Below are 23,885 nucleotides of genomic sequence, written 5' to 3'. Positions count from 1 at the left end.
GATTTCAACTAGTGAAAAATGCTAGGAAAAAATAAAGATCGATATCGTGGAGATTATTGAGGAAGTTAAAAAGTGATGGGCTCTCTGAGGACCTTGCATTTAAGTTGGAATCCAAATAAAAAGGATCCAGGGTGAGGGTTTCAGGAAGCACCAGCAAGAACAAAGTCCCCAAAACAGAAAAAAAAACTTGGTGTTTTCTGGGAGCAGACAAAATTTCAGTATGTCTGGAGCTGTGTGGTTATTATAATAGAATATAAGATATGGCCCATGCCCTCAAACAGCTCACAGGTGTGGAAGAGACAGACACACAAACAAATCATTACATACATTATGATAAACATGAGGACAGAGACAAGAACAAAGTGCTGTGAACACACAGTAAAGGAGGAGAGTCACTCAGTTCCGTAAGCAGATAGATGTGATCTTTGAGCTGAGCCTTTGGAAGCTTCTGGGGGTTTTTGTTTGTTTGTTGTTTTTGTTTTGTTTTTGTTTGTTTTTGTTTTATTTTTTTGCCAAGATTGGTGACCACTGATGGGAAGTATTGCTAGAAGGGGGAATCTTTGTAAGGAGCAGGGGAAGGCATCACTTAGCCAATATAAACAGAAATATAAATAAATAAATAAATAAATAAATAAATAAATAAATAAATAAAGGAAAAATTACAACTGTCAGCTGAGAAGACCTGAGAAGAAGAGAGGAAAACTTCTGAGAATCACTGACCTGTTGCTTCTCCTGTAGCCTCTAGACTGGGACCATGATAAGTGATAAATCCCCTAGCTCTACCTAGCATTGTTTCTTTGAGGGAAACCCTAGAAATCAGAGACCTGAGACTGGAGCATTTTCTACTTTCAGACAATACCTGCACTCACTCTGCTGGAGTTCCTAAAGGCTACAGAAGATCTTGGCCAATGGGACCATTCTTCCTTCCTTTAGCCATCAAGTCTGGATGGGAAAATGGGCCACCCAGAAGAGATAAGGGGTCAGTAGACAAAGAATCAGTGATAGAGTGGTAGCATTGCTAAAGAACTACCTTTAAAGGCATTGCTAAAAAAAGAAATAGCAAAGTACGCAAACTTTACATTGCTGTGTAAAGGATAATGACATGTTTAGGGGAGCATGAGGCATGAGTACTATGTTATGGTGGAAGGGATGTGTGTGTGTATGTATGCGTGTGTGTGTATGTGTGTGTGTGTGTATGTGCACCCACACATGCAAAGTGGTGGGAAACAAAGCTGAAAAGTCTAATTAGGGCCAGCTTGTAAAACATCTTCAATGACTTTCCTGGGACTTTATGCTTGATCTTGTTGGCAATGAGGCATCATCATTTTGAATACAAGAGAGACATGATCCACTGTGCATTTTAGAACAGCTCTGAATGAAGTTTGGAATACTTAGGGGGGATTAAACCAGGAGGGTGGAGGGCCAGTTGAAAAATGACAAGAGTCCCCGATGCAAGAAATGATGAGACATTAAATGAGGGCATTAGCAGGTGAAACAGAAAGGGTAGGTTAAAGATTTAAAGAAAATTATGAACAGCATAACTGAAAGAATGTGAGTATTACTTGAGTAGGAAGGATCAGAAAGAAGAGCCATGGGTCAAGGATATCTCCAGTTTTCATGTGGGTGCCTGTGTGGCCGGCAAAGACTGCTAACCATTATATGGAACACATGGAGGGGAGTCTATTGGGACTGGGGTATGGTCAGATAAGCGTTCTATATATACTAAGTGTGAGAGGCTTGCAGAGTGGCCAGGGGAGGTGCAAATCCAGGCGTGGAATCCAGGAAAGAGATTGAAATTAGATACCCCAAATCCCCACAAGTTATAGAAGTTAGTTGAAACCAAGAGACCTGATGAAATAATTACAGCTTTTGACCCAGCTGTTAGCTGTCACTCAGGTCATTTGGGAACATTTGAATAATAGGGAAGAACATTCTTTGCCAGAAGGTAGAAACAATCCCCAAGATCCCAGAACCACAACCATCTGAATTCTCCAGCTATGCACTTGGCAGACGCTGAAAATCAGCATCCACAGAGAAAACATATTTTGTCTTGTAGATTCAAGTTTCCTTGCCCGAAATTCTTAGTTTGGATACAAAGACTATATGATATCTGACATATGGTTGGTTTAGGAATTTTCGTTTTCCTCAATAATATGATCAGACTTGCATATGATCCATTTGATCACTCAGCACAACCAATTTTAAGCTGAGTAAATATTTGACAAAACCCTAAACAGCTTACATACACAAGTTAGATGGACTATGAATATGGACTTGGAAACAGATGCAAAGATTCTTTCCGAGTTTTCTTTCAGGGCTCTTCAGTTCTTTATCTCTCCTGGGGAAATCAGTTTGACTCTGTAATTCAATGTGAAATAACTCTGTGGTTTGTTTTGGTGGCTTCATAAATGTCAGGAGGTGTGAAAGTGTCAGACTGGCCATTTCAAAGTTTCTCCATGGTATGCATCAAGAGCCACTGAATTGTTTTGGTTGGTTTGATTTTTCTGTGGTCTTATAAATCTATTCATTATTTAATTTCCCAAGGTTTCAAGCTTCATAAGGCAAGCAGAATTTCACATGGTTTAAACCTTTGATTCATCTAAAGCATCTAAAGATCATTCTTAGTTATAATGGCAAAGTCTATATTTTCTTGAGTGAAAATGATTGATGTGCTTTTGCTTTATTTGCAGAATGATATTGGAGTGTCTACACGTGGCAGAAGGCTCTGTAAGCTGGTGAGGTTTGTTTTTTATTAATAATTGTTTTTTTTTTAATTTTTTTTTCAACGTTGATTTATTTTTGGGACAGAGAGAGACAGAGCATGAACGGGGGAGGGGCAGAGAGAGAGGGAGACACAGAATCAGAAACAGGCTCCAGGCTCCGAGCCATCAGCCCAGAGCCTGACGCGGGGCTCGAACTCACGGACCGCGAGATCGTGACCTGGCTGAAGTCGGACGCTTAACTGACTGCGCCACCCAGGCGCCCCTTAATAATTGTTTTTAAAATCACTAAAATAGGGTCGCCTGATTGGCTCAGTCAGTTAAGCGTCTGACTTCGGCTCAGGTCATGATCTCACAGCTCATGGGTTCGAGCCCCATATCAGGCTCTGTGCTGACAGCTTGGAGCCTGGAGCCTGCTTCAGATTCCATGTCTCCCTCTCTCTCTGAGCCTCCCATATTCACACTCTGTCTCTCTCTCCTTCAAAAATAAATAAATATTTAAAAAAAGCTCACGGATGTGCAAGTGTTGTTTAAAAAAATAAAATCACTAAAATAATGAATACTTAAGACTTTCAAATTGTGAAAAGTAAAGCAGCCACAAAAAAAAAAAAAAGAATAGAAAAGGTGGGAACATCTATGATCATCAGAAACTTGGGGATCATTTTGTAGGTTTACCAGTCACTTGTAAAGATGAATAACATTTATAAAAAGAGTGACATACTAACCTCATGGTTTGCTCCCTTAGCAAAATATCGAAGTGATTGTTCCTTAGCAGCACTTATGCATCTGCTTTATTCCTTTAAAAAGCTACACAGTATTATGTAGTATAGCTATTTCATAATTTAATAATAATCCTATGGATGGACACTATGCTGCTGCTATAGAAAATACTGCTTTGAATGGCTTTATACCTACATTTTTGTGCACATTATCTGTAGGATACTTCCTTGGAAAGCTGAGTTGCTGGGTCAGATAACAAATGTATTTTTAACTCTGACTAATATTGCCAAATCATCTTCCAAAGAAGTTATACCAATTTATATCCTCACTTGCAATGAGTAAGAACGCCTATTTCCCTTGAGTCCTTCTAATACAACATCCTAAAACATTTTTGAATCTTTGCCAACCTGATAATTGAAAAATGGTATCTTGTGGTTTCGTCTGCATTTGAAAAATGGTATTTCATTGTGGTTTGATTTGCATTTCCTTAACTATTCCTTTTGCATTGAATCATATATCTTTTGCGTATTTTTCCAAAGGATTTGTTTCTCTTATTTGTAAGAGCTGTTTGCTCATTATGAGAAAAATAACAATTTGTTACATTTGTTGCAAGAGTATTTACCTAGTTCATTATTCAATTTTTGAATTCTCTTACGGTTTTTTCATGATGCTAAATTTTTTAATTTTTTTTTTTTTTTGAGAGAGAGAGAGAATGAGTGGGGAGGGTCAGAGAGAGAGGGAAACAGAATCTGAAGCAGGCTCCAGGCTCCAAGCTGTCAGCACAGAGCCCAACGCAGGGCTCGAGCCCATGAACTGTGAGATCATGATCTGAGCTGAAGTCAGAGGCTTAAGTGACTGAACCACCCAGGTGCCCCTATGATGCTAAAATTTTTAATTTTACAAGTGGAAATTTATTATTTGCCTATGGTTTCTAGTTTTACGTATAACTTAGAAAACATTCTCACAATTGCAATTATAATATATTTTTAAAATTTGTAATGTTTAACTCTTTGATCCATCTGGAAATATTTTGGACATAAGGGTTGAGATAGGTATTCAATTTGATATTTTAAAAACCTTAAACCACATACTATACTTTGTCACCCCTCTACTCATGATTTATCATATATCAAAACCCTTATGTATTTCAACCTATTTCTTGACCTTATTCTGTTCCTTTTTTTCTGCCTGACAGAACTGAATTCTCTTGGTTATTGTAGCTGTATAATATATTTAAATATACTGAAAGCTCTTTCTCATTTTTTTTCTTACTTTCAGTATTTTCCAGACTTTCTTTCATCCTTACTTTATCAAAAAGTCTTTAGAATTAGCTTGGGTAATCATTAAAAAGTAAAATCTTATTGCTGTCATTATGGTGGTTGTGTTAAATTTATAGATCAATTTAGGAGAAATTCTTTAAAATATCAAGGCATCTAACTGTTCTCCAATAGAAATGTAACTTATGATGCTAAATTATTCACTGAGGTCTTCAAAATCATTTTTGAAGTTTTCTTTACATAAATCTTGTACCAAGTTTACCAAGTTTATTCCTATGTACTTTATGGTTCTAGTTTATATTGTAATGGAAATCTCTCATTCAAATACATATTTTATGTGATGTATGTTTATATAGAGAAAAGCATTGATTTTTGCATGATGTTAGATTATTATTTTTAATACTGCCGTAGGTTTTTGCATGTTTTTCTGGGATGTTCAAGACTCAATCTTCTAGAATTAAATAGTAAACTTGACTTCTTTCTAATTTCTATATCTCTCATTTCTCCTGTATAACTGCACTGACACCATTCCCCAGAAAATGATAGTGATGTATTTCTGACACCTTTGGCCATTCAGAAATTTTAAACCTTTATTGATCTGTCAATCTTTTCTCTCATAGCTTCTGGGTTTCATGTCTTGCTTTGAAAGACCTTCCCATTCCCCAATGCTAAAGACACATTCCATATTTTCTTCTAATATTTTATAGTTTTCACTTTTACATTTAGTTCTTTAATCCATCTGGAATTTATTTCTATATATTGCGTGAGATAAAAATCTCACTTTATTTTTTCCAGATGGTTCACAAAATTTCCCAACATCATTTATAAAATTGGTCAGTCTTTCCTCGCTAGTTTGAAATGCCACTTTAGTCACATTCTAAATAGATGTGTTTTTTTTTTAAATCCAAGTTTAAAAACTAAATGAAACTAATGACAGTAGACAACAAAGACAAGAAATGCAGACAGATAACAGACATCAAGATAAGGTTCTACACAAACTGTTTAATGTGTATAATAAAATACAAAGGTCATTCATAGCAAAATAATATAAATATAAATAATTCAGAGAAAATATTCTCACAAAATATTCTAGAAAGAAGGATTTAGAGGAGGGACATGTGTAAAATATAAAGTTGCAAGAGTTGATTATTCGAACATTGTTTAAAGTTCCTCCCATCATAGGGAAAGTTATTTGAAGCCTCAAGGCTATAAATGTTCTCCAGCTGCCTTGTATCAGATATTAGCAAGAGTGGATAAGAATGTCCAGTAAGTAAAAAGAAGTTAGAAAAAACAACAACAACAAAAGGAACAGTCTCTTATAATTCAAGATTTTTTTTTTTATGTGCATCTTTAAGGCCCTGCAGTATATTTCAACATTCCACTTTCGTAGAGCTGAAGTAGAGTGAAGGTGGACAGAGGCTTGGCCTTTTGCCTCTCTATCTCTCTTTTAACAGGAGAATGGATTCCGAATCATTGAAATTAAATGCCAAAGAGAATAGAAAGAAGTCAATGTTGAACTCTGAAACTTGGGAGGAAACCCTAAACCATGTGAACAGACAATGCATGCCTTTCCGGGGCTTTGGAAACTTTCCAATAAATAAAAAATTCACAATTAGTATTACAATAGTGAATCCTGGTACTTCTTGGCTCTTTCTGATCTTACAAGGCCTGAAATGCTGCCGCATGTGAATGGAAGCACTGCAGAGCCAACTGATAGATCTGTGCAAGATTTTTCATTTTGGAAGATTAGAGAGGATGTTATTGGCCGATACGAATTTTTATTTTTTTATGTTAGTTCCAGTTTATGTTATCTGTAAATAAAAATTAACAGAATGATGAAAGACAAAGACAGCTAGACATCTTGCACTATGAAGTCACGTCCTTTGAGACCTATCTTACTAAGGTGAAAAGTAAACCCACGAGATGGTTATAAGGTTTGTTTGCACGCAGCGTCGTTGAAACACATACACTGTTTTCTCACAAGGAGAATATGTTTTTATGGAGGACGTTTGATCGGGCTTCAATCAAGCCATTCAGGAACAACTACCACAACAATAACCACAGCACCACAAACAAGCCACTCTCTTAGGTGGCCAGGGATTAGCGTGTCACGTGTCTTGTGCAAGGCTGTAGAGAGGGATGGCTTACAACACATTGTACAGATGGTCTAAATCGTTATCTGATTAGAAATAAAATGGAAGCAAGTCCCAGGCTGTCAATCAATATATGGGCGGTAACTACTGATCTAGCCACTTTACATAGCAAAGGCTGGGATGTTTTCAAACACTCCAACGTTTAGCAATCTACAATAAAAGTATACAATTAAATGAATACAATTCTAACTCTTGCCATCAGGGGTCCTAGGGATACAACCTGGATTTAGGTTTTGTTTTTAAATAAACAAAATGAATATAGGTTTTTTTCTGCTATAAAAACAGTCGAAAAGAGTGAGCGTACTGGCAGTTAGGTTAACAAATGCTGCCCTTAGCAGATTTTCCTGGAAAACCTTGTACAGCGTGTGTCTATTTTTGCCACTATTCATTGCAGAGTCGGTCCTCTGTGCTCTCTGCCATCCTGGCACTCTAAGGAAAGCAAGACTCTGGACTTCCCATTTCCCAGGCCTTTGGAGGAGTGCTAATTACAAAATACTTTACTTAAACACTAGGAATTCACTCACGAAGCCCAGCCAAGTCTCATTTTTGAAAGCATTTAAAAATATCCTTGCAACAGCTCGTACTACTTTATAGTTTATCTATTTTTAGATGTTCAATGTTTGTTTTGCTGGGAGAAAAAAAATTAAAACATGAAAAGTATGCCATGAGCAACTCTGCAGTAATAAGCAGCACATACATGTTGTGGAGGAAAACATTCAACATAAAACAGTCAACATAAAAACAGATTCCGCGAGGCACTCTTATAAATAGTAGCAGTTATTATTTTGCTTCCAATTGCTAAGCATTTTAAATAACACGCCCTTAAAAGTTGTCAAGTTCTTTACTTTATATAAATATAATTTCCTGATCTTAAGGTTCACAAAATTATTATGAAAATTACAAATGTACTCCGTTAGTTTCACATGTTAAGTTTTATAATCATCACCTTGTTAAAATTAGAAACACAAGGAAGAAAAGGAAGAAACAGAAAGGCGTTATGAGGCACCAAAGCCATGAAGTGGAAAATACCAATTTCTCTGTATAAAAACAGAATTTGCCTAGGAAACTTTTTACCCAATGCTTTGAGCAGATATCATTCACACAGAATTATAGGTAAAATTGTTCTGATTGGTTGTCACACAGCCACACCCAACTTAAGGTCATACTGTGTCTTATCTTTCATGTCCCTTTGAATTCCTCAGCATACTAACAAGCAGGAATTGTGCCTTGAACCCTAAAAGAAGAGTTTTGGAACCGCTTGCCCCACATATAATTACTGCTATATAGTCAGGTAACTTTCCACACTGAATCTTAAAAGCAAAAATCATTTCAAAAGGTTCTGAATGACCTCCATCTAGAAAGTACAGATGTGTATAAAGGGTAACGTATGGCTATTTCAACACTGGGGAAGTGAAGTCGTTAATGCAAGCAAGAAAAGTGAATTTTCTGACATCCACAATGCGGTGGCATCTTCTGAGCCCTGTCACTAATCAAGGGCTGTTGGCTGTGTGTAGGGCTGGTGCCAGCCTCCACCCCCAGTACCTTCCCTGAGACCAAAGGCAGGCTTGGCTCCATAGTGGCAGCTCAGAGGAGTTCTGCCTACCACTGGCGGACTCCAGAAACTATGGTAACACTTAAAGGGACTGAAACACCTTTATTCACTGCTTCAGTGCTTCCTTGCTTCCACCCACATAATTCGACTTGGCAATGGAGAAAACGGTAAAGTAAAGAAAAATACTGACGAATACCGCAAATCATGTTTCAGGGTGGAAATTGTGACTTTGCTAGCATTACCAGTATTTCCTGCCTCACAACCGAAATGGCTTGCTGTGAATTTCGCAGTGCCCAAGCCAAAAGCAATAAAATTTCTGTAAGAGCATATGCGCCATGACAGAATACCACATCAGCCCAGAAAAATGATTTTCCTGGGAAGGTCTGTGCAGCGATGAAGAGGGCTCTCAATGCCATGGAAGCTGGGCAGAGATTTTCACTGCTTCCAGCTCACAGTGAGGTAATTTTAAAAGCACTTTTCCCTTCATTTGTTCTGCATTCACTGAATGTACATTTTTTGATGTCAGGGACATTGCAGAAAAGATCAGATGAGATAGTCTGACAATGGAGCCAAAGTTCAAAGCTTCTCTATTTTCAGGTAACAGCCGTGACAGTTTGTCTGCACTAAATCTTTTTGAGGGCATGTCACTGTAACCCTGTCCATAGCTTTTCAAACAGTTCAAGACAAACAAATCACTTAGTCGTTGAACAACTATAACATCTGATACCATCACACAGAAGTTGTAGCGATAGCCACTAATCAAAGTTCTTTCCATTCAGTCGAAAAAAGAAAATTCCTCAGCTTAAGATCGCTTTTTATGTTGTTCCTTTGAAAATTATTACATGCCAAAGTTAAAAAAGAAGGGGGGGGGTAGATTCTGTCTGTAAGAGGAACCAGAAAGTCGAACGTTCTAGCTGCATGCTGCTGTCAGTAAGGAACTACGGTGTGGGGTGAGAGTGCTCAGGGGTGACAGGCAAGGCCTGTAAGGGGGTACCCAAGCCCCCATTAGAGCCACTCGCCCAATCTCCAGGTGAGATCCCACTCACAGCTGGCTCACACGGGCAGCTGTGCTCTGCTTTCAGTCTTCCTGGCCGATTTCGCAAGGAAGCACGGACATCCAGCCCCAGCACCACCAAGCGATAGAGTTGCAACACCACCACAAGGAAATTCTTTGCGGCAAAGAACACCAGCATCTGGTTTATCACTTTGAAATAGATCATCAATATGAGACGCACGACAAGGAAGGGACCATCTTGTATGAAGACGCTGATTCCAATGTTCCACAGATCGGCACTGTACTGGCAAAAAAACAGACTGGGGAACCCCCTCATTGCCACAGACAAGGGGCAGACGACATGCTGTACTGAGAACACAAGACAGAACAATTAGCACATCCCTGAAATGTATAAGGCAGAATGAAATGGGGAAGAGCCATTAACAATGGGTGCTGTGCTAGTTAACAATTGGGAGTGATTCTATAATTTAATTCTGGGGGGGGGGGGGAAGGTGATACCACCCTTTACATTTAACACCACCCTTAGTCACCCCTTAACTATTTAATATCCTTAGTAATTTTATATTTAAAATCAAGAATCTGTTATAATTTCAATAAAACACCAAAGAAAGCCAGTCATCATGTTTCTATCCATGTAACAAATTTTAGATCACCTTTTAGTCTGAATCCTGGGGAAAGCACAATCAATTAGGCTAGCAAGAATATAGAACAAGACAAACTGCTGGGTCTGTCCTTGGGGTCTACTGCATAAGGAGACAGCACAGCCGGGCACTCTAGGCCTCAAGCCAGATAGACTGGTTGCCTCGTTTTTTTTAGCAAGATTCTGGCCAAGTTACTTAACCTTCCTGGGCCCACTTCTTCCTTTGAAAACTGAGGTAACAATGATGTCTGTGAGGAGAGGGGCCCCTATTCACCAGTTCTTTTTGTTTCCACTAGCTGCTCTCTGATTTCTCACTTCTCTCTTTCCCTTTGGATAATGAATGACTTATCTGACTGCTGAGTTTGGGAGACAGAACAGAGTATAGATACAAGGCCCAGATCCTTCTGTATCCTCCCTTTGGGATCTACCTGTTTCCTGGTTGACTTAGTCAGGCATATGTATAAATTATGTTGTGGAAATTCAAGTGTTTATAATTCAAATTGAAACTCAATTCATGTTGAACATATTTTTATAATGGTGGGGGGACAAAAGCCCAAAATAAATGCCATTGTTATTTCATTTTGTCTAATGCCTTATGGTTTTGTTTCACAGTTTACAAGAAACACTGGATATAATTACTGATTTTCCAGTTGAACAAAAGGAGGCCCAATCAACAGATGAACCTTTTTGTTTTAATTTCTAAAATGCTAATTTAATTCAAGGTCAAGGGCATAATATAATCCTTTATAATAATGAAGCCTTCCATTTGGAATTTTCAAACAAAGAATGCCTTCGTCTACTGGAGCCTGCAAATATTATGAAGCTGCTTTGATATGGGTGAACATAATGTACTGTTTGTTGGAAAATACAATAGTGATTTAGTCAGAAGTAACATTTGGTCTTTGTTTTTCAAACAGCTGCATAACATTATCACCCCCGAAAGTTTACAGAATTTCTTTCCCAAATAAAAATTTTCTTAGCAAGTCTATAAACCACAAGATAGGGGAGGGTGAGGATCAGCAGAGTGAATGACAAAAGAAAAACCAACATAAGATCAATAGTGGCCTCTCCTAAGAAGTTAGGGTCAGGAAATGGTTCTGAAGGGACCTCCTAAGACTGTTATTCAACATCTAAAGTGATGGTACCTTATATTCTGTTGGGAGACACCACCTGATCAATAAGTATAGACTGGGCACATTATGACAAAATGTGTGTGTGTGTGTGTGAGAGAGATGTGTGTTACTGGCAAAAATTTGTTTGTAATTATTAATTAGTAATGAGATTTGGGGTATTTTTAAAAAGCCACAGTCATTCTTTCCATCTACTCTGGTGACAATTTTGTTTCATAAAGTGGTTGCTAAATTCTAAAATTACCTCTGAAAGTTCTGGGCCTATTAACATAAGCCAAAAAAAGATGCAGAGAAGATTAAAAATCCCTATTCTAGATTAATTCTAATCCTGATGCCAGTGGGTAGGGTGCCATAAAAAAGAAGTTAGGTTTAAGGAAAATGTAATTACTAAATCCTAGAATTTCTTCAGAGTAAAGTGGCATCCTGGAGAATTCTCAAGTCAGAATTCCAGGGATTCTTCCTAGAAGTTAAGGGATGACTCCAGATCAATGCTGTCCAATTGAAACTTCTGTGATGGTAAAAATGTTCTGCCTAATCCACTGCCTACCACAGCAGCCACATGTGGCAGTGGAGCACTTGAAATGAGGCTAGTGTGACTGAGGAACCAAACTTTGGATTTTGTTTAATTTTAATTAATTTTCATTTAAATTTCAATAGCCACATGTAGCTAGCAGGTACCATATTGGACAATGCAACTCTAGGTTAGTATGATATGCTTAGAAAACAGTTTCTTCTTGCAAAGTCTCAGGAGTTTATGTATTTATGAAAATAAGGCCAATGGAATTCCAAGGACTACTTCTAAGAAGAATTTTAATTTTCCACGAGACCCCAGAACTGCTCTTACTCCCTTGTGATGTTCTGACAAAGGGACAAAAATGAGCTCCTAAAATATCAAGAAGGAATATTTATATTCCAGCAAATGCGCTAAGCATTTTACAAACCATACCTTATTTAGTCATCACAAGAACCTTCAATCCTAGCTACTATGATTATCAGCCCCATTTCATCGGTGAGAAACTGAGGCACAGATGTCTTAACGAACTTGAGGGAGATTTTCCAACTCATACATGATAGAACCACTTTTGAAGAGAATGTAAACCTGTGCTCTGGTAACGTTCAGTTATCTCCCACTCACCACGTAACAGGGTGGATCCACTAGTGTATTTCCTGAGTTTCAGTTGACTTTTCTTCTAAACTGAACTGGAATTAACACTGGGATATCAAAATGATTAAAATGATAATCCTCTCAGATGCCTCCTTAGCTTTATTACGGTTTTTAATCAAGAGTTAATCATTTTCTGTTTCTTTGAGCAAACATCAAGACATTCACCTGCCAGGTCAAGTGGAAACTGCAGCATGCTCCAGGTCCATATAACAAGGATGGCATAGACTAGGGCAGGGCTATTCCTAAAATGCAGACATAATTTTAAATTAGTAATAAAAATATGATCATTTTTAAGAAATAATTTATCTTTTTTTTCATATTTGAGTATGCACTAATAAACCTCTTGAGACTTGTCAAAACATCTTGGTGATATAAGAAACCCATGAAACTCCATGCATGATTATAATGGAATAATGAGGAAGTAAAAAAAAAAATAAAACACACAAAGCAAAACTGACACTTAAAATCCAACTCCCACATGTGCCAACATCTGTGTAAATTATGGCAAAGCCTCTTTGTCCCATATTGTTGTCTTTAGTTTTACAAAATCATGGAAACATTATTGGAGATAAATGCTAAGAATAATGTTAGACATTGACTCACAAATTCAGAGGGCTGATTTCAAGAATTCTCAAGAAAAAGTGAGAACTTTTTTGGTAAGATCATGAGACTCTAACTTAAAAATATATCTCAAAAGGACTGGATGATGCTCAACAATGAAAAGCTCAGCATATAAAAGAAAAGTGTCTTCAGGTCAGAAAAAAGCGGAAAGATAAATCCAATAATCAAAAATTTACACTAGAATATGTAAGTCAAGGAATATGAGAGTTTCTTTCACTATTGTATCCCCAGGGCCTAGAACAGTGACTGGAAAATAATAGACTCTCAACAAATATTTGTGGAAGGAATTGTTGAATGTACAGAAGAAGGATCCATACTTGGCAAATATACAAATGTCATCGACCTAAAAGAATGGTCTTGAATACTGAAGTCAGAAAGAATAGATGTTATAAAAATACAAAGGATACTATAGAAATGTCAAAGTCGATTTTTTTTAGTGAAAATACAAAGGAAGTTATCAATTTGAGATTAGTGGTATTATAGCAGATTTGATTGCCAACTTCTCTGTCAGGAGGGATTTTAATGTTGGAGAGGAATAGAAAGGCATCAGGGAAGAGTAGTTGAAACCAAAAGAAATGAGGTGATTGTAAAAGATATCTTTAAATGCCTCAAGTATTGAGGCCCTGAAAAATTAGATCTCAAAAACTATGAGCCATCATTATCTTGGCAGTTAATGGCAGAGACAAGGGTGGAGACAAAAAAAATAATAAAGTCTTAATTTTCAAAATGAAGCAGAAGTGTATCTTAAAATACAAAAGGCACATTTACTATTAATCCCTAGTTAAGTTATATAAGTGATTATTTAGAAGATTTCTGAAAGCCCTTATGGAAGACAGTAATTACTAGGAATTAGCACAGCTTCCTTGAGAACAATTGCACTCAGTAAATACTAAGATCATTCTCTCTCTTTCTCTCTTCAATAGAGTTAGGATTACCAAAGAAGTAATGATAAATAAATTAATATCAGACATTTGGGTTTAAATAAGGCTTGTAAAAAAAAGCCTCCCACAGTGTTCTTATTAACAAGATTAAGAAATGTTCTGGGTGTGAGCACAATTAGGTGGATTTCTAACTCTGTAAATGACTCCCCAAAGGGAGCTCTCTGAGGGTTGCTGCAGGCTCTGTCTTTGATTCTGTTCTACTTCACATTTCACCAATGACTTGGTTGCACATTGATGGAAGGCTTCTCATATACACATAAAACATGGAGGTTGGATGGGAAACCATTTCCCCAGAAGACACGATCAGGATCCTAAAAGATCTTGTCAAGTTGTAACTGGATGACCTAGAATAGGATAGAAGACATACCATTTCACAGCAGCCACCATAAAGAAAGCTCAAGGATTTTCCCTTACTATTATCTAATTATAAGTCCACAGTGTGACATTATTGATGATTTTCCAAGATCAAATGCAATCATAGGTCTCTTCATAAGGAGTATAAAGTCTAGAATTTTAAGTGGAGATACCTAGGGAATGGAGTCTATAACTTTTCCATCTTTGCAATGTCAATGTCTATATATAAGAGACCTCCAATAAGTTCCTGAAGTTTTAAATAATTTTGCCCACAGTTTCTGAAGCTCATACTATTTCAGGAAGCTTTCTAAGGGTTTCTAAGGGTCACACTCATATCAATTCTACAAAATAGTTACACTTATCCCTATTAGACCAGTGAGGAAACTGAGGCACAGAATTGTAGAAACTTGTCCAAAGTAATGTGGTTATAAGTGTTGGAAGCAGAAATCAAAACTAGACAGCTGGTTTCAGCATCCACCCTTTTAACCATTGTGCTAAACTTATTTACATAAAGGAAACAGAAAGTTTTAGCCTGCTATATTCTATAATGTTCAGAATATATCTGAAATATTAGGTATTGTGCTTCATGGTTTAGGAGGAAAGTTTATAAAGTTTTTGGTCCAAAGGAGAGAGACTAGGATGGTGAGAGATCTTAGAGCCATGTTCTATGTGGGATAGTTCAAGAAACTAAAAACAAGACAAGAGTCCCTAAAAACTTTATTTCATATACTTAAAGGCTATCATGTGGAAAAGGAATTAAACATTTCTTGTGACTTCAGAGGGCCAATTCAGATTCAAAGGATTTTAGTGGCACCTATAAGAATCCAAATTTTATCACAATAGAGAAAAGTACTTTCTAATAATATCAAGTCAAAATGGAATGAGATGGCCTGGGGTTAGTATATTCTCTATTAGTGAAGATTTTCAAAGAAAGTCTGGACAAAAACTTGTTGAGAAAAAATTCTGGAGAGGATTTTGCAACAGATGTAAAATAGATTGTTCAATAGACGACGACTTTTGAAGTTTCTTCTAATCCCGAACTTCAATAATTCTACCAAAAACTCATGTGCAATTTGTCTGCCAGACAGCAGAAAGCAATGGTGAAGCATGAGGTCTGGTGTTGGGTTGCTGGAGTTCAAACACCAGCTCCAGCCCTCACTAGAGAGATAGGATGTGGGCCTCCAATCCCAGAATATTTACTGACTACATGAACATGAACAAGTAATTTCACATCTATATGCTTTAGTTTACCTGTCTTCAATATGAAGATAACAATAATAATAACTACTGGATTTTACAGCATAATTTCATTAAGTATGTTGTTAAAATATGTTAAACATGTAAAGCTCTTAGAACAGCACTTGAAACAGACTAATTATGCAGGTATTATTTTTTTATTTTTTATTATCTTATAACCTTGAGACTTTCTCAACTTCTCTCGCCTGCCACAGTTCAGCTTATAAATGGTGATAATGATAGTATCCCCTCATAGTCTATTGTAAAGACTAACTTATCACAATTAAAACCCTTAAAACAGTACTTGGATCACAGCAAGAGATAAATAAACATTATCTAGTAGTAGTAGCAGTAGTAGTAGTAGTAATACTAGCAGTAGTAGTAGCAGTAGCAGCAGTAGTAGCAGTAGCTGTAGTAGCAGTAGTACTAGCAGTAATAGTAGCCGTAGTAGTAGTAGTAGTAGTAGCAGTAGTAGTAGCAGTAGCAGCAGTAGTAGTAATAGTAGTACTAGCAGTAGTAGTAGCAGTAGTATCAACAGCAGTAACAACAATGGTAGCAGTAGTATTTTTATTATGTTGAACATATTTCTTAAACTCTGTGTTTTCATTCTATCATTTCACAAACTAGGGATAAATAATAAATAAATCCTCGCCCTATGTAAGCCAAATTCTAACCTTACAATAATAAACATATATCTTGCATATACAAGTATCTGAGTATACACAAAATATGGGGAAATGTGAGTGTTGAGAAACATATTAGTAAATTTATCAAAAATAACTTTGGAAAAAATGGCCAGAAAAATTTTGAAGCAGATAAATTTGTATTAAGTCAGATAGTAAAAGTTACTCAGAAAGGTTAAAAGGAAAGTAAATAAATCATTGAGCTTAAATGGCAATCACTCAAAATTTGTAAAGGAATTTTGGAGTGAATTTATCCAACATCATCTCCATTGTCTAACTGTCTCCCCTAATTGTCTCACCTCATTTTCTCATGTGTAATGTCTTCATAAATGTCAACTGAGAAGCTTGTAAGCAGACACTGAACTCTATTCATGAAGAGACAAAAGATCTTGACAAATATAATTATAGATGTGAGTATCACTTCTCCACCTGGAAAGTTAGGGGGATAAAAGACTGGAATTTGGTAGATCAGTGCACCAAATCTACTGGATGAAAAGTAAAAACAGAGTCATACGTTGCTAATTTGCTTAACGATTTCTTTTTGGAAGTGTAAATGTTCCTGTAGATAAGAGATCAATGGATAGAATTCACCTAGTTTTTAGAAAAGCATCCAACAAACCTCTTCAGAAAAGGAAAAAAAAAATGAAGGAGAGAGAGAAAAATAAGGTGAGAAAATTAAGTATTAACCTAGCCCAGAAAAAATATTTTACCAAGCAAAAGGAGCTAAATGGACAGAAAACACAGTGTAAAAATAGGAAAATTCTCCTTTGTGTGGTCAAATATAGTGAAATAACTGTAATGTTATGAGAATAGAGTTTTTCTCTTTAAAAATGATCTGTGTCCAAAAAAAGACTGTACATTAAAGATTACTTCTAAATGTGTGAATAACCAGTTAACTCTTCCTGGCAATGATATTGAAATTCAGAATTGTTAAAAATGTTGGAGGATGGCTATAGCAGAATGAAAAGGTCAGCAAAACCTCTCTACAACAAACATACATACTAGACAAATTGTCAAAAACAACCACTTCAGATCTCTGGAAATCAACCAAAGGCAAACAACAAATTGAGTAGCATTTATTTATGAAAAACTGGTGGAGCTTCGGTTAAGAATAGTGGGAGTTTGAGGTATTCTTGTCCATGGATTTTCACACCCCTCCAGCTTGGCTATATCAATGAAAAATTGCACTAGACAGAGTTAAACAGGCGAGGAAGACTTTATTCAACTCTGTTGAAATAAGAGAGAAATATTGAGTTCACCCCTACTGAAACAAAAGGCAAGAGAGATTTTAAGCACTGACGTGAGTTAGTGCAAAAGTACTAGAGAACATTAGAAGGGGAGATTGGTCAACATGATTAGACTATTTGTGTTTGCTAATTGGCTACTAACAAAACCGATTTCTAACTTCTAACCAAGTTAGGCTTCTAACGCCCCAAAGAGACCAAGAGATAGGGGTGCTATCTTTTTTGATGATCACATTTCAAAGGGACATCTTCTACATCCATTACAAAGATATTCCTGGATAGTAAAACACGAAAGAGGCTAGGAGAAGACTTAATCTCAAAGGAGCAGAGAAAGAATTGATAATTGCAAGTTTTCTAAAGTAAATGCTATAAGGAAAGGAAGGCCAGAAGTATATACTCAACAACAGACCTTTTTAAAGTTTAGTCAAAAGGAGGGGAATGTCAATGGTGTCTTGGTCAGTCAGAATAGTAGTTTTACCAGAGAGGTCTTGACAATGAAAACCAGAGGTCCCTCATGGTCACAGTGTGCTGACTTGGCTTGGAATGATTTGTGAAATGTTATGCTTAGAGGTGTGGTCAGTAAGAGTAATGAACTTAGTTGGAAATGAATGAGAAAACCTACAGCCTTGCTACTCTGAGGTTGCAATCTCAGTTGGGGTGACTGGCAGACTAACTTGAATTTTAATGGAGAAATTTTGAAAATAAGAGCCTTAGAAGGGCTAGATAAGGTCTCTGTGTATGCCAGACATGTGCCAGGAAGATCCAAGAAAACCCAGGGGAATTAAAAGCTGAATATATATGAAAACTTTCTGAATTTAAATGTGCTATCCAACACACATACATATCCATTGGCAGAGGATGGAGGTCATAATGGCTTGAAGTGTTTGATCACAGATCCTGTCCAAATCATTGGCTGATTAGAGTAGGTATAACCCTAATAAGCCATGCTAAAGACAGATAAATAGAAGAAGGAGTTAAAAAAGAAAAAAGAGCAGAGACATCAGTGGCTACAATCCAATGGAAGAGAGAGTCCTTAGATTAAGTTCAGGCAATTTATTCAGACAACAAAAAATAAGAAGCCTGAGTTAAAAGGGAAGAGTCGGGATAAGATTTGGTACAAAATATAATTTAAAATGTCCAGTTACCACCAAAAATGTAAAACATGCAAAGAAACAGTAATGTGTAACCTATACTCAGGAAAAAAAAATCGGTAGAAATTGAAGTCTAGAAGGGTGCCTGGGTGGCTCAGTCTGTTAAGCATGCAGCTCTTGATTTGTCTCAGGTCATGATCTCACTGTTTATGGGATTGAGCCCCGTGTCAGGCTCTGTGCTAATAACAACAGAGCCTGCTTGGGATTCTCTCTCCCTCCTCCCCACCCCCACTCTTTCACCCTGAAAATAAGTAAATGAACATCAAAAAAAAAAAAAAAGAAATTGGAGTCTAGGTGTTGGAATTAGCAGACAAAGGCATCAAAGTAACTATTATAAATATGTTCAAAGAATAAAATAAAACTATGTTCCATGAATTAAAGAAAGTGTGATGACAGTAATTCAACAGATAAATAAAGGAGTATAAGCTGTAAAAAGAATTAAATAGAAATTCTATAGTTCAAGCTAGGGGGCCCAAAATGAAAAATTCACTAGATAAACTATATAATTTGACTGTACATACAGACTTAAGATGATGAAAGAAAGAACCAGTGATGTGGAAGATAAATCAATGAAAACTATCCAATTTGAAAAAAAGAGAGTCAAACAGATGGGAAAAAATAACAGTCTCAGAAACCTATGGACCACACTTAAACATACTTATTTGTGATAGGAGTCTCAGAAGGAGGAAGAGAGAATGAAACAAAACATGTTTGAAAAGATGATGGCTGAAAGTTCCTAAATTTGAGGAAAAAAAATTAATTTACAGATCCAAAATAAAAAAATGTTGTAGTAATAAAGACAAAGAGAACCATACCTACATACATCACAGTAAAATGAATGAAAGTCAAAGAGAAAGAGAAAATCTTGAAAACAGCAAGTTGTACTGGGTAACAACAAAGCAATGGTTAACATCTCATCAGAAATAATGAAGAAACAGTGGAATGGTATATTTAAAATGCTGACGGGCACCTGGGTGACTCTTTGGGTTAAGTGTCCAACTTCAGCTCAGGTCATGATCTCACAGTTTATGAGTTCGAGTCGTGCATTGGGCCCTCTGCCGTTAGGGCAGAGCCTGCTTCAGAACCTCTGTCTTCCTCTCTCTCTTCCCCTCCCCACTCATTCTCTCTCTCACTCCCAAAAATAAACATTAAAAATTTTAAATAAATACATAAATAAATAAAATGCTGAAGTAAAAATTGACAACCATGAATTCTCTATACAACAAAACTACTTTTGAAACATGAAGGCAAAATAAACACATTTCTGGACAAAGATTGGGAGAATTTGTTGGTAGCAGATTTGCCTTAGAAGAAACAATAAAGGAAGTCTTTCAGGTTGAAAGGAAATGATACCAGAGAGTAACTCACATCCACAAGAAGGAATAAAGAGCATCTTCAAATTGTAGGCAAATATAAGAGAACACATAAATGTGTGGTTATCTTTTCTTCTAATTTCTTTAAAAAAATTAAAGTCTATAAAATAATAATTATAAAACTGTATTATTTGGTTTATAACATACAAAGATGTAATATATATGACAATAATAGTAAAAAATAGGGGGAATAAATGGAGCTGTTGACTTATAATAGAATGTGAAGATTTAAAACATATATTGTAATCTCTAAAGTAACCAGTAATAATACAAAAAATCAATTAAAATTGTTTATTAAAAATTTTTAACTAGTAAATGAGTAACACAGGAATAAACACAGGAATAAAAAAGACCTAGGAAAGAAAAAACAAATAGTAAAATGGCAGACAAAAATCAACTGAATCAATCATTACATTGCATATGAATGGAATAAACACACTGTAATAAGTTGAATGATGTCTACCCAAATTTCATGTATACAAACTTCAGAATGTAATCTTATTTGGAAATAGTCTTTGCAGATGTAATCAAGTCAAGAGGAGGTCATATTAAATTAATGTGAGTCTTAACCCAATGACTGGTGTCCATGTAAGGAGGGGAATATGTGGAAACACTGGCAGAAACACTGGGGAGAATGCCATGTGAAGACAGAGGCAGAGATTGGAGTGATTATGTCTACAAGCCAAGGGACACCAAGAATTGCCAGCAACCACCAGAATCCAGGAAAGAGGCACCAAACAGATTCTCCCTCAGAGCCTCCAGTAGAAACCAACCTTGTCATCACTTTGATTTGGACTTTCAGCCTTGAGGACTATAAGAAAATAAATTCTGTTGTTTTAAGACTTTCAGTTAGTGGTATTTTGTTATGGCAGCCCTGGGAAACTAATATATACTCCAATTAAAAGACAAAGAATGGGACGCCTAGGTGGCTCAGTCGGTTAGGTGTCTGATTTCGGCTCAGATCATGATCTCGTGGTTCATTGGTTGAGCCCTATGTGGGGCTCTGTGCTGACAGCTTTGGAGTCTGCTTCTGATTCTGTCTTCCTCTCTCTCTGACCCTCCCCAGCTTGTGCTCTCTCACTCTCTCACTCTCAAAAATAAATAAACTTTAGGGGCGCCTGGGTGGCGCAGTCGGTTAAGCGTCCGACTTCAGCCAGGTCACGATCTCGCGGTCCGTGAGTTCGAGCCCCGCATCGGGCTCTGGGCTGATGGCTCAGAGCCTGGAGCCTGTTTCCGATTCTGTGTCTCCCTCTCTCTCTGCCCCTCCCCCATTCATGCTCTGTCTCTCTCTGTCCCAAAAATAAATAAACGTTGAAAAAAAATTTTTTAAAAATAAATAAACTTTAAAAAAAAGACAAAGATTGACTGGGGCAAAAGATGCAAATCCAACTATATTTAGTCTATAAGGGACACCGTGTAGATGTAAAGATACAAAGAATTTGAAAGTACAAGGATGGGAAAAGACATCCCATATCATAAGAGATGATATGAAAAAGTATTGAAAAAGGAAATAGACAACTCAGTAATTAGAGCTGAGGATTTCAATGTCCCATTCTCAATAATTTATAGAACAACTAGACAGAAAATCAGTAAGGATATAGAAGAATTAAATAACCTAATAACCAACTTGACACAACTGACATTTACAGAAAACTCGAGCAAACAACCTGTAAATACACATTCTTTTCAAGTACATATAGCACGTTCTCCAGGATAAGCTATATGCTAGGCCATAAAATAAGCCTCAATCAATTTAAAGGATCAAAATAATTTAAAGACTACAACAGAATTAATAGAAAACAACAGAAGGAAATTTGGGCAATCTCCATATGGAAATTAAATAGCTTACATTCTAAATAATCCATAGGTCAAATGGTAAATTGCAGGAGATATTGGAAAATATTTTGAACCATATTAAATAAAAAGATAAGATATCAAAGTTTATGGGATACACATAAAGCAGTGGTTAGAGGGAACTCTGTAGCTTTGAATGTCATGTTAGAAAAGCAAAAAGATCTCAAATCAATAATATAAGCTTCCATCTTAAGAAACTAGAAAAAAAAGCAAATTAAATCCAAAGCAAGCAGAAGGAAGGGAAAATTAAACATCACAGCACAAATCAATGAAATGGAGAACAAAATAATAGAGAAAAATCAATGAAGCCAAAAATTCGTTATTTTAGAACATGAACAAAATTGATAAATATGACTAAGTAAAAACAGAGAAGACACAAATGACTGATTCAGAATGTAAAAGGGGGCATAATAAGTGACCCTATAGAAATGGACACAAGTATAAGAAAATCATTTTATGGACAACTTTATATAAAAGACTAGATAATTTATTTAAATGGGAAAATTCCTAGAAAGAAAAATGCAATCAAAACTAACTCAGGAATAAATAGAATAACTAAATAGGCTTATAAATAATTATGTTGAATTAGCACTAAAATATCTTCCAAATAGAAAAACCTAGGCCCAGATGGCTTCATAGATAAACTCTTTAAAATATTTAAAGAAAAATTAATACCAATCCTTTATAAAATCTTTCAGAAAATAAAGAAAGAAGGGATGCTTCCTGAGGTATTCACTGAGTGCAGTATTATCCTAATACTAAAGCAAGAAAAATATATCATTAGAAAATATTCCTATAGATCAATATGCTCATGGGCATAGTTGTAAAAATTATTAACAAAATGTTAGAAAACAAATAACAGCAATACTTAGAAACCATTATATACTATAATCAAGTGAGACTTATCTTGACTCAGGACATCAAGGTTGTTTTATCTTCTGAAAACTAGTTAATGTAATACACCATATTTATAGAATGCAAAACACCATCACATAATATTCTTAATAAAAATAGAAAAATCAATAAACAAAACTCAATTTCCATAAGAAAGAAAAAAAAAAGCAAGCAAGCAAGAAACTCTCAATACCCTAGATATAAATAGGAATTCCCTCCAACTGATCAAGGGCATCTATAAAGTGTATCTGTGCAAACCTATACCTAACAACATCCTTAATAGTGAAAGACAGAATGCTTATCCTTTGTGATTAAAATGCCTACTCTTATACTTCTAGTCAACATTGTACTAGAAATTCTAGCCACTGCAATAAAGTAAGAAAAAGAAATTAATGTCATGCAGATTAGAAAGAATGAAAACTATCTTAATTACAAATGGCATTAACTTACATGTAGAAAATCCTAAGGAATTTACAAAACTAATAAACAAGTTCAGCATGGTTGCTGGGTACAAGATCATAATAAAAAAAAGTCAATTGTATTTTTATGTAGTAGCAATATTACATATTAAGAAATTAAGAAATTTAAAAAAATTAAGAAATTAAGAAAATAATTTTGTCAAAAAGAATAAAATACTTAAGAATAAGCTTAAGGAAAAGCATAATAAGGCCCATATATCGGAAACTTCAAAACATTGATAAGAAAAGTTAAGGAACATCTAAGTAAATGATGAGATGATTCATGTTTACGTATTAAAAGACTTAATATTAAGATGTCCTTTCTTCACAAATTGATGCTTAGATTTAATACAATCCTTATCAAGACTCCAGCAGGATTACTTTATAAAATTTGACAAACTGATCATCAAACTTAAATGGAAATACAGAGGACCTAGAATACCCAAAAACTTTTTATAAAAGGACAATGTTAGAAGACTTATAGCATCAAGTTTCAAACTTATCATAAAATTCCAGTATCACAATAGTATGTTATCGGCGTAAGGATAGATAATATAGAGCAATAGAACAAAATAGAAAATATAAGAAAACTCTTACAGATGTGGTCAGTTGATTTTTGACAAATATATCAAGGCAATTTAGTAGGGAAAGTCTTTTCCACAAATGGTGCTGACATAATTGGTCTCAGCTAGGACAAAATAATG

General features: G+C 35.9%; 1 protein-coding gene across 2 annotated transcripts in view; it reads right to left on the bottom strand.

Annotated features, from left to right (window-relative positions):
* Window positions 1-5,699: 5,699 nt before the first annotated feature.
* Window positions 5,700-23,885, bottom strand: part of TMEM26 (transmembrane protein 26) — a 47,932-nt gene continuing 29,746 nt past the window's right edge. The window contains exons 5-6 of one of the 2 annotated variants that reach the window (XM_030334706.1): window positions 12,538-12,614; window positions 5,700-9,785 (exon numbers count right to left, since the gene is read on the bottom strand). In XM_030334706.1, coding sequence (XP_030190566.1) covers window positions 9,361-9,785; window positions 12,538-12,614 — 502 coding nt within the window. In that variant the 3' untranslated portion in view covers window positions 5,700-9,360. The remainder of the gene's footprint in view (window positions 9,786-12,537; window positions 12,615-23,885) is intronic. The other variant, XM_030334707.1, reaches the window with a different exon arrangement.

The sequence above is a fragment of the Lynx canadensis genome, chromosome D2 (genome assembly GCF_007474595.2).
Source record: "Lynx canadensis isolate LIC74 chromosome D2, mLynCan4.pri.v2, whole genome shotgun sequence".
In the NCBI taxonomy this organism is placed as follows: Eukaryota; Metazoa; Chordata; class Mammalia; order Carnivora; family Felidae; genus Lynx; species Lynx canadensis.
This window is presented reverse-complemented; position numbering and strand designations above follow the sequence as displayed.